Genomic DNA, 12,121 nt, shown 5'->3' with positions numbered 1-12,121 from the left:
TAGCTTGGTAGGTTGTTCACATTGCTCCTCGTGACAAAGGGTTGGAAGTACGGCTCTAAAGTGCAGAAACTTTGAATTTCTGGGAGACTGAAATAACTCTCGGCTTTCTATTTTCAGAACAAAACAGGGGTTTTCTCTCTCTGTTTTTGACAGCTAGTCAAGGTGCGGTTAAATGAAATGACTACTATGCAGTAGGCACTATCTACAGTTAAGAATGACTGTTCAAGATATTTTCTAATTTAGGAATCTGAAAGACTTGTGATGACATCAGACTGTATAGAAACTTAATATTCAATTCCAAAGCTGTGAATTGTCTCTTAATGGAGAATATTTGTTGCTAATAGCTCTGGAAATGAATTTATAGTCTTTGACCTTTTAAAATAAGTAATACATTAGATAACTGTCATCTGTTACTGTTCTTCTTTCCCTGTCATTTTTCATGTGTCTTGGATTCCAGAGAATATGCATTTAAATAACCCTTAAAAATGCTAGTGCTGTAATGGATCCCTTTGGACCCAAGAAAGCCAGACTGATCACTTATTAGGACATTAGATTAGGTTTCAGGAAAATGGTTTGTGTTTGTGCTGTATCATGGTCTTTTTCTAGACAGATCAGTTCCCCCCTCCCCCTTAATCCTCTTGCTATAAGAATTCAAGGTTCTCAGTTTATTTAATAGAAGTCATTATGTAGGGAGCTGAGGAAGATTCCTCTGTTTAAGTTTCTAAACCTATGTGGTCTTTAAATTTGGACCTTTTCCTGCATATGTCTCAATACATAGCTTTACCTTTCCTTTGGCCCTTTAGCTTCTTATCAAAGCAGTGCCAGTTCATCCTTGTCTTGCACGGAAGAGTAACTTTACATATTTTTGCAGCATTCAAGTAGTGACTACATTTTGGTTTGTGGAACTTGATCTCTAAAAGTCTTCTAATTTGGTGTATGTGGTCACTTCATTATGCTCTGTGATAAATTATAAAATGTTTAGAACAAGAAATGTGTGCATTAGCCGCTGCCTTTAGCGTTGATTTGCTCCTTAAAATGAATTTTGTTGCCTCATAAAAATACTGAGTATGGTGCTGTTGTAAATAAGAGGAAGGGCTTGGTCAGAAGCGTATATGCTTTTAGCTATGCAGATAATATCAGGACTCGTGCATAGACCTGAAACTATGTCTCTAGGCTTCTCGTGAACCATTTGTGGTTTGAATAGAATGAGCTGTACCAGCAGTCTGATGCCTGGAAGCATATTCTCTATACTAGTCCAATTACAGTATTGCAATTGTTCATACACACTGAAAAAAACCCATCCCAAGCAGTGCCAAATTTTCTTTGATATGTTAATCTTTTGATAACAGTTTGAAAAGCCCTTGGAGACTTTTTTTAGATTTCAGACAAAATAGCTCATTTGTCAGGACTTCCCTTGTAGATAGGGTCTCAGTTATTAAGAACTGCCTCGCTACCTCATGATAACAAAAGCAAGTGCAGAGGACGGCTGCTAGACTGCTCGTTGGTAAGAGAAACTTTTAGTTACCTCAGTGTTTTTACAAGTGTCTGAAAACAATAAAATAGAGGATTTTTAAGATATGAGTTTATAAATGTAATTCTTCCTCTCTCTCTCTCTCTGTGTGTGTGTGTGTGTGTGTGTGTGTGTGTGTATATATATATATATATATATATATATATATAAATAAAAAGATGGTGAAGCATAAACAGACATATGTAATGCCTTAGAAGTTTTTACTTAAACATGCATGGATTTTACTAAAGACTTGAGCTGTCAAAGTTAAAACACTTTCATCCAAGAAACTGGTTATCTAAATTATCAAGTTACTGCAGGACATTTCAGAAGTTTCTTCTTTTATAGCTGTAGTCTTTTCCAGACCTTGAAATACTTCTATTATGATTAGGAAATACTAGTTAAACTGAAAAACTGGAAGAATAAACTGGCAACTATGTATGCTGCACCTGAATTAGTTTTTTTAAGGATTACAGACTTGGGACAAATTTTGAGGAGAACAGGGGATGATGTCTTTACTTCCCACAAATAATACTTAGAGTGAAAAATTTTAACTAAAATATTTTAACTATGCCAACTATTAGAAAACTGACTTCAGATAAGCTAGTGGTACTTACGGATTACGATTTGCAGAACTCTTTAGGTATACTGATTATTTGAGACTCTAGTTCTTCAATAACATTTTCCTAAACAACTATGCCATGAATTCACTTGCACCTTTTGTTCTGATGATACAAATGTTTATTGCCAGTAAATATTTTGGTGAAACTGCTGGACGCCCTGGTTGTTTAGTCAGAATAGATCAAGAAATAGGTATTATTGTAGTAATTCAGAATAAAATGCAACTCTTTCTTCACTACCAGCAATGCATGTAACTTTATAGGTCTGTGCAATGGCATAATTTTCCTGTGATCTAATTTGTGATTTACATTAGCTGTAAAGCATGACTGACTTAAATCTGAAACTGCAGGTTTCAGCCTCACCTTCGTTTTCATAAGGACCGAGGCAAATAGCAAATGCAGTTTAACTTAATTTTGACATATTTCTTTAAAGTTGCAGAATTACTGCTTAAGCTTATGATTCAAATGTGTTCTCTTGCAAGTATTTCAGAATTAAGGATTATTCAACTGGTCTCTATACTGTTTGTTATTTTATACTTATGTCTCTTGCTGTTCTAAAAATGTGAGTGATTTCATTCTTACTCTGAGTGGTGAATGGCAGTTCTTTTGCACTGACTTCTTTGGATGCTTCCTACTTTTTGACACGGGAGTATGCTTAGATAATACAATAGTAGCTCAGTGAACAAAAATTATGTAAGCATAAAAGCAGTGGAGGACAGTAACTCCAACTGTTTGCACTGGGTTTGGCCTTTCTTTGAAAGGGGAAAAAATACTGCTTCTATTGCTATGGTTTTTTAAATGGGGAGAGGAAGAAGGGAATTGTGGAGATAGACAAGAAAGAAGAGTTGAAGTGAATTTTAAAATCCATCTCTATGGAGCTGCAGGGAAAACTGCTGCTCAGCTGCCCCCTGGACTGATGTGGAGCGTGCGGAGACGGAAACTTGTTTCTCCACAGGGGTCTGTCTGCCGTGGGTGGGCTCAGGGTGCTGCTCTCCGTAGAAGGCTGATTTCTCCTGCACGAAATAGGGGTGACTAGAGCTCTTGCCCACAATATGGGGAAACTGGGTTCAGTTTGCTCTGCTTGCCAAAGAAATTAAAAAAAAAAAATCTAGTTCTAAAGAGAACACTTACCTGGCTGCAGGTTGGTGGTCTCACACCCTCCTTACTGAAGTTGATCATTGTTAGGAATATTAAGATTTTTTTTTTTTTTTGAGCCAAGCGGTAGAAAAAAAGAGTAAAAAGGACTTTAGCTATATGCTCCAGGGAATTTGTCTTGGGGAGAGGTTATTTGGCAGTCTCTGCATCAGAGGCACTTTCTAGTTGAATATGGCTAAGTCCGAATTGCTCCTTGTAAGTGGGTCTCGACCCCACTTTGTGTAACAGTAAGTTGTATTTTGAAAAGTCCCAGGCTTGTATTTAAATACTTACTTAAATATTTATTTAAATCATTAACATCTTTTATTTCCCATCATATTATGGGAAGAAGGAAGTAAAGAGTAAACACAGATTGCTGGTCTTTTCTGAACTGGTGAGACGCTGTCACCTCTTCCTTCAGTCTGACCCAGCAACCTGAAGTTCCACGCGAAGAAGGCAGCTCTGTGCCACCCATAGTGCCATAGTTCAACCATAAAACTTTCAACAGAGCAGTGAAAAACAAACCCAAGGCAGTTATGCGTTTGAATTCTTGATGATGAACTTGGACTGACAGCGTGCTGAAAGGGATGGGGTTTGAGAAGGAGCACTGTTCTTCTTTCCTGAGTTGCAATTTTCATAGTCCATCCACTAAGGAAAATATTTCTAATGATCTCTGAGGTTAGAGTTTTGAATTTGAGCTTAATATGGAAAACTAAGGCAGAATGTGAAACGTGAGGATTGTGTATGTTGGTGGAATGTTGCTCAGTAAATGAGCCTGTATCAAATAATGCAGATAGAGCTAATAATGTGAGTCAGAAATAGCCTTTGCAGGTTCCTCATGTGTTCCCTGTGTGATTCTACCCAGCTGTTCAGCAGAGCCTGTTAAGTCAGGAGAGTTGTTACTGGTAGCCTGAGTGCTGAGGTTCCCCTCTATGCTGCCTCAGACTGACACCTCGTGCTTCTCTGTGCAGGAACTGGTTTTGATGTTGCAGTACATAACACAGAAATGCATGTTTGTTGAAGAGCAAACTAGCTTATGTGTGGAAAATGTAGTAATTCTCTTGTGGAGCTGAGAACTCTGTTAGAACTGTAATTCAGTGAGTACATAAAGCTTTTCCAGTTATATGACTTCTAAAAAATGTGATTTGTGCTGTGCGCATAAAACTTTTTTACTTTGTTAGTTCAAAGATTGGCCTCATGAGCTTTCTTAGCGATCCTGCATAGATTTAGTACAGACATTTTAAATTGGTTTCCATATATATTTTTTCCCCTCAGATAAAAAGCTCTCTAGTGAAGATAAGTGGCAATTTAAACAAAAATGTTTTTTAGAACTTACATGACATATGTAATAGCTGAGGATTTATCAGTGGTGCACATCTTTTGTTTAATTCTCAAGTTAATCAACAATGTGAAAGGTATTCATAGTTCAGTATTGGGTAGTAATGAAAAAATACCAGTTTAATAAGGCAATGAGAGAGTGAGCTGGTGTTTCTATCAAGGGAGACAATTTTAACAAATTAGCTTCTTTTTGATACAGAACAAACTAGAAATTGTATTAGGCACTCAATTTGAGATGCTTTTTGACCTGTAACTGAGACCTTTGTGTTTTGATTCAATTCTTAATTTTGTGAGCATGTATTTCTCCCCTTGCAACCTCATTCAGTGCTGGGAATAGATTTCTGGGAAGATCCAGATTTACGTAGCAAAAGAAACCTTTTCTGTTGGATTCCTGCTTCATTCGTTGGGGTATTTAGAAGGGAGGTAATGGCTTGCTGAAACCATGCAAAGGGGTGATGGTGTTTAACTGCAGGAGTTGAGAGGAAAGACCTGCTGAATGTAAGTGTACAGAATCAGGGCCTTATTTTCAGAGTGCCTGACTTGAGATCTGGTGATTTGATTTGTGGAAGCGTTGAGGGCTTAATGACAAAAAAGTCCTTGGAGACAGTTGTGCTTTAATCATAATACTACATAATGCTGAGCATTTTGAATAGTTGTGTTCTAGTCTTCAGTGGGCAACTAAGAAGTTGTGTGGATGGCTTTCACTTTTTTGTGACAGCTTCTTGCCTGATAAATAGCCATTACTATAACCTTTTTACTGGTTGTGCTATGAATGTGAATCCTTAATATTTGAGGAGCACTTAAATACCGTGTTAACAAGTTCTGTCTTCAGAGATATTTGTATATGTGCAGTAAATTAAAGCAAGGGCCGCTCATGTCAATGCAGCAAATGATATTGAATCCCTGCTTTGGCAAGTAACACTGGCTGTTTTGTGTTTTGACTATGATGGGTGGTCCTGTGGAAATACGATACAAGTTCATTAATTAGAAACTTTATCTGATTGATTTGTGAAAGGGAACTAAATGAATAACCAAGTGAAGGTTAGATGGAGCTTTAATTTCAAAAATGTAGCTGTTCGGTTTGGCAACTTTCATTTTTTAACATGTTTATGTGACATTGAAAGAACTGATGAGCCTTTTAGTATGGTGGACCCTTTTGTTTATAGATTTTTTTAATTGGAATAGGGATCTGTGTGCCGTGTGTTCTCATAAATCTCATACATAATATCTCATACAGCTTCATACTTCTTCACACTCTTCTGTATTCTTGAAATTCTCGTGATCATAATCTATTCCTCAAAGTACCTCTCAAGATTTGTAGCTATGAGGGATGTCTTGTAAGAAGGGAACCCACTAACACACATTGAATAATAAAAGAATGGGAAAGAAGGGAAAAGAAGATTGTAGTTGACCATTGTGTGTGTCTTAATTTAGAAATATCAAACTGGGAACATGAAGACCATGTGATCTTTCTAGTGTTACCCTTATTTTCCTCTTTTTGTAACACATTCTTATTCTTCCCCTAAGGTGAGATGTGCATATCCCTGGGTGTACAATGCTTTTCGCTGCGGAGGAAATAGCTTCTAATAACATATGATTGGAACTACTACAGTATGAAACAATAGGAATGTGTGATCTTCAGCTATGTTTAAAGCTTTTTTTTTTGCAAGTTTAGTTTGCATTCCGTCATTAAATTTGTAGTGTGTGTGTGTATATGTGTATATATATGTGTGTATATATATACACACACACACACACACAACAAAAAAACCCTCTTTGCTGGCTACGTGTGGAACATAACAAAGTTAAAATGGTACAAGCTCCCCTCTTCCCTTCTTCAAAGCAGACTGTTTCTGCAGTGTGTTTCACTTGTATTCATCTGGTGGTCCATCTTAATACTTTTAACCCGAGCTCTTTGGTTTGTTGCTTCTGGAAACTAGTATGCTGCAAACTAAGATCTATAAATATACATCTTGTAAAGAAATGCCATCTGGCTTTCTGGCCAGAGTAATAGACTTTTGCAAGTCTAAGTTTGATCCTTGCTCTCCTTGATTTCCTGTGAGACTAAGCAAATCAATGCAATTTGCATAACTGCCAAACAAATAGTAAAATAGAGGTCTCCATGTTTCTCAAGAGTTTGGAGAATTAATTCATAACTGTAAAGGACGTATTCAGACAGCCGTGGCACAATGGCTGTTTGTTAAAGATTGTTGGAATTAGACTTGAAACTGGATAATGGAAAATAAATGCTTTTAATTCATGTTGTTTTCTCTGAGAGGTGAACTTTGAACAGCGGGACACTTTTGACCATTTGAGATACTTGCTGAGGTTTCACAAAGGCTAACAAGTTGTTACTGTATTTTGTGTATGCACTCACTATAAAAGAAAAAAAATTGTAAAACTTGAGTATAAAATCAATAATGCTGCTTCAATTTTTAATTGTTTATTAAAGGTCTTCCATATCTCAAGCTGAGAAGTTCCATATCACGCTAAACATGGAGAAAGAAGAAAAGAAGTTTGTCAATAAAGCAGAGGAGGATGAGATGGTAATTAATTCTATTGTCTAACTTGTTACAGTAAAACAACACATTTTTATTTGTTTTCTTCCTAGATGCGGCATATTACCTCAGGAAATGGACTGTCTCAATTTAAAATACCTTAGCAGTTTTACAAAAGTATCCTTGATGAACTTTTTTTTCTGGAATTATGAAACCTGGTACTGGGAAAGGGAACTTTTTTGTGGAAAGCCTTTGCAGAGATGCTAGGTTGGCTGCATTTTTGAGGTCAGCAGTCCCATAGATATCAGGTGTTGGTACTTGAAAACATTGTTTAAAGGAAAATGGCAGTGAAACGAGTTTTTCTGCAAATCCCAGAGCCTTTTTCTTGTGGCCGAAACCAGGCTAATTCTCTGTAATCCGACTGTGTTCTGTGCATGCTCTTGGTGAGTTTGTGCAGATGAGATTCCCCATTCCCTAAAACATGGAGAACAGTTTTATAGCTGTTTGGTAGCATTAAAACTTTGCTTCTTGCTATGGCAATGCCATCTCTTACTGTTCATCGTGGAAGTCACAGGAGTTAGCTTTGAGAGGAAAGCTGGCAGTCGATCTTTGAATTTCTAGGCCATTTTAGAGACAGCAGAGGATATATGGAATACTTTGGCATTTTCTTCCAGAGAAATGGCAAACTCCTGTGAATTGAATTCCTTGCTCTTCTTGCACACTCCTAGGAAAAGTTGCTCTTTATTAGGCTAGCTGTAAGATGGAGACTAGGCAAATAAGCCTTGCAACAAAAAACAAAGCTGAGCTGGTTAAGGTCCAGTCACTAAAATAAATGCTTTTCAAAGAAACTAATTTTGTGTTGCCTGAGAAGAAGCATTAACCTCTCCTACTTTCTTTCACCTCTCCTTTTTTAGTGGGAATGCATAAATGCTTTCTCCAGTGTTTTGGGGGTAAAAATGGGAGAGTGGGCTTTGTTACCACTTTTAATCAGCTGAGAAAGCTACAAAGCGAGCTTAAAGCCTTTTAGTAAAGTTATTTAAATGATTTCTAGTAGTCTTTAATGAAAACTACAAAAGATATTGCAAAAAGTCAGAGTTAATATGGATGATACAGGTGGGACTTAATGGGAGACTGTGCTGCTGTTTTGGAGCAGGAAATACAATCTAATGATATATTGTGAAACTCAGGAATGTAACACAGCATGTAGTAAGGCATTGAATTATTTTCTGTTCCTGGCTGTCATCAGGTTAAGTTGGTGTTTGCCTTTGACCAAGGTGTACTTGATACTATTTGGGTTTTTTAATGGGGGAAGAGGATTTTTTCCAGCTGGCAAGACATATAACCTTGAGAGTCTGCTTGGAGTCCCTTCATGTTTCTCACTATCATTTCTTGTTAAATGGCAGGCAGAATAATCTAGTTCTTCTACTAAAACATTTAAACACACTTGTTTAGAAAGTATTATGAAAATCTGCTAGCACCAGTAATTCAAAACTATGTATGCTAGCCAATCAAATGCTAGTATGTTAAAATCAACATTTGACAAAGCCAAACATGCTTTTGTTCTTAAATCCTGAGCTGGGTTTTCCTGTCTACTGTTCATGGTCATGGAGAAAAAATTTGGTTCTTCACTGAGAATTAGGGCAGGTTATACTGCAATCTAAGTCCTTAGGGAGCAGTCTAGAGAAGGGGCAGGTCTTGAACTGAACTATTTTAAATGGATGTGCCTGCTCTGCCTTTGTGAGGGTTTCATTAATCTTTGTACTTCTGACTGAGCAAAACAGTCTTCCTTTTTTTTCTTGCACCCTCCTCCCTGCCACGGAGCAATTTTTTTCTTACCTTCCTCCTCTTCCACCACCCCCCTCCCCAAAGGAAAAAAAAAGAAGAGTGGGGAGAAAATGGCTTTGAAATTTGACTCCTTTTGCCTACCACACTCTATAAAAAGCTCGTGTTGACTTCTGAGCCAGAGCAATCAAGAAGATCATTGTTACATGTTTCTCTTTCCTTACAGGAGATCTACGGTTATGATCTGTGCCGTTGGAAGCTCGTGCTAGTTTCTGTAGGAGTGATCTGTTCTGGAGGCCTTCTCCTTCTCCTCCTCTATTGGATGCCTAAGTGGCGTGTGAAAGCAACATGCAAAAGGACTATGCTTAAAGACTGCGAAGTGGTTCTGTTGAAAACAACTGTAAGTCTATATAAGAAAGCATTTTTGCGAGTCCAGAGTTTTCACGTCCCTCTTGCTGCTTGCTAAAATACACAATTTCTTGCCTGCTAGGGAGATTGATTTTACTTTATGGCATTGCAGAATTGTGCTCCTCTGTACTGTATATAGGTTTGCTGCTTATATGGGAGGGCTGACAGCTGTGTGCAGAGGACATGGTGAAAAGAAAAGGTCTTTGCTTTCAGTTTTTAAGGATAAAATAAAAAACTGCCATATCGTCATGAGTTACAAAGCGTATACCTTGTTCACATAACTTGATACTTGGTGGATCTCAGGTTTCTTCCCCAGATCCTTCTTGGTCAGCAAATGTAAAAGCTTAAACTTGCTGAGTTAATGTGAAACTGTGAATGCAAGTGTAGCTTGATATCAGGTGATACTCTTTCTACATAATTGCTGTGTGCAGTCACTGGTTATGATCTTATGTTCAGTCCTCAATTATTTGAGGTGGCAGGGTAGGTGCAGCCAGCTGAATGCACAGTAGTATCATAGTTCCTACTACAGAACAAATATGGTGTTTTGCAAAGGACTGAGGATTTCCAAGTTACGTACCAAGGTTCATTGCTTTAAAATCTTCTAGTGCAGAAAAGAAGTTTTTGTAATTGTGGAAAGAAATGTATTGTTAGGGTAACCAATACTAGTTTGGACCTATCATGTCTAGATATGTATAGACTCAGCTAGTCTGTCATCTGTTACTGACACATTGCTACAGCTACTGTAGTAAAACGCTGTTTAAATGTTGTTTTAACAACTCTTTTTTTTTTTCTTTTTTAAAGGATGAATTCAAGATATGGTTTTGTGCAAAGGTCCGTGTTATGCCTTCTTTGGGAGCCAGTCCTTTAGAGAGTCCTAAACCTAATATGCACAAGGTTTCAAATGGCCATGCTGTTCACTTCTGTGGGACTTCTGCAGAAGAGAGTAAAGATGATTTGAAAAAATATTTGCCCGTAAGTAGACCTGCAGTATCGGACTTGCTAATTTTCAAAGCATCTGCAAGTAGTATCTAGTATGAACACACACAATGCAGTACATGTGACTTAGTTTGACTAAAAGACTAACTGGTTCTTTGAGTGGAGCACAAATCTTTTGCTCAATAGCCTGTCTTTCAGGAAATTGTGAAATGCTTGAAAGATCCCTTTGAAAGTAAGCTATCTAGTTTTCTTGTCAGTGTATTTTTTTCTAAATTCACTTTCTATCACCATTCAAAATCTATTAAGTCAGAATAGGGTTTTAAGCAGTATCAATTTAATATCTGTGTCTGTTTTCCTTGCAGATTCGTTATTTCACACATCACAGCGTGAAGTATTTCTGGAATGATTCACTTCAAAGTTTTGAGGTTGTACGGTAAGGATGTGTTTTTTCCTTTTGCATTACACTTCAGACTGCATTTTTGGAAACATAACATGCCTGAAACAATTGTGAAAGTGTTACCTTATTCTGACCAGTCATTCTTGCTCGTTGCATCTTTCCCTGAACCATTGTGAGAGCAAGGAAATTTAACTTGGTGTAACTTTTAGAAAGATTTTTGGTTAATCTAACTTTACCTCTAACTTTACCAAGTGTGACTTTTATGGGGTGACAGACTACATGCCACTATAGGCTTATGTCTGGTTTTGGTGTGTTAAATAACGTAATTGTAGTATTTGTTGATAACTGCAAGTTCTCCTCTTAAACTCTCAAAAATGTTCTTTTTGATGGAATCCTTTACTCCTTTTGCGTTGCTGCTGAGCTAGACCCCGAAGGAGTATCTCAGAAGAGGGGAATCCACCAAGTAGCTAGTTGCACAAATTTGTATAGGTGTGTGCTGCTACATTTAATCCAGTTGAGTTGAAATTGATCCCTCTTTAGTAACCAAATGACACAGGGAAAGGTCTCTCACCTTGATGGAAAATAACTTTTAGTGGACACTACTAGTTGTACTCATTGAATGCCAAGATCTGTATTATTTCTCTTATCCAGCAATAACGTACATGGCATCAAGATTGAAGTTCTGTTTTCTGATGCTACTGATAAGGCCTTCCTACACTACTAAACAAATGCGTAGCCAAACATCTTCATTTTTGACAACTGCTTATTAAAATGGGAAGTTTAGATCAAAAATATAACCTCTCTCTTAACTGAAATCAGTGTTCTCTGCATTGAACCATCAAGTGGAAATGTAAGTCCAAGCACTAACTATAGAACAAAATCAATGACTAGTGACAGAAGAAAAAATAACCAAAGTTGCATTAAGAAGAGTGTAGTCTGCAAATATTTCTTGCTTTTCAAAAAAAAAGAAAGAAAATAGTATGAAAAGTTACCAGTAATTTAAAGAAACTAACTGCTCATAGTACAAGCAGTTACAAAACAGAGAACCCTTCCTGTGGGAGGGTGGAAATGTCTCAGTTCATCTGTAAATAATTGAAAGCCTTGTATGCATTTTTAATGTTAAGCCTCCCATGAATTAGAGGAGTGCGGGTATTGATGGTTGTCATTTTGCATTACAGGGTCTTGTTGTCATCCTTATAGTGTTGCTAACTTTAAACTGTTCAAATGAAGTATTTCCAGCAGAGGAGTTTAAAAATATAAAGGAAAAGCTACTCCTTTTGCTAAGAACTGGTATAGGGAAAATCCATATGAATCAGCATGTTTAATGTTAACGACCAGCTTTTTTTTTTTTCCCCCAAAAGTAATGACTTGAAATTTGGCATTTGTTAGTGTTTGACTGTCTTTTGATGTTGTTGTGATAACTCAGCCAAGTTATAAGCCCTTGAAAAATCTCAGATATGCCTGTGAAGTTATGTGAGCATGTAGCCAATCTCATTCC

General features: G+C 37.2%; 1 protein-coding gene across 4 annotated transcripts in view; it reads left to right on the top strand.

The window, feature by feature from the left end:
* The window catches only part of ATP13A3 (ATPase 13A3), a 65,563-nt gene that overhangs the window by 17,619 nt on the left and 35,823 nt on the right, over positions 1 to 12,121 (top strand). For all 4 annotated transcript variants that reach the window (XM_064516814.1, XM_064516810.1, XM_064516812.1 and 1 more), the window contains exons 3-6: positions 7,055 to 7,148; positions 9,109 to 9,282; positions 10,092 to 10,262; positions 10,589 to 10,659. In XM_064516814.1, the coding sequence (XP_064372884.1) occupies positions 7,098 to 7,148; positions 9,109 to 9,282; positions 10,092 to 10,262; positions 10,589 to 10,659 (467 nt within the window). In that variant the 5' untranslated portion in view covers positions 7,055 to 7,097. The remainder of the gene's footprint in view (positions 1 to 7,054; positions 7,149 to 9,108; positions 9,283 to 10,091; positions 10,263 to 10,588; positions 10,660 to 12,121) is intronic.

The sequence above is a fragment of the Dromaius novaehollandiae genome, chromosome 9 (assembly GCF_036370855.1).
Source record: "Dromaius novaehollandiae isolate bDroNov1 chromosome 9, bDroNov1.hap1, whole genome shotgun sequence".
NCBI lineage: Eukaryota > Metazoa > Chordata > Aves > Casuariiformes > Dromaiidae > Dromaius > Dromaius novaehollandiae.
This window is presented reverse-complemented; position numbering and strand designations above follow the sequence as displayed.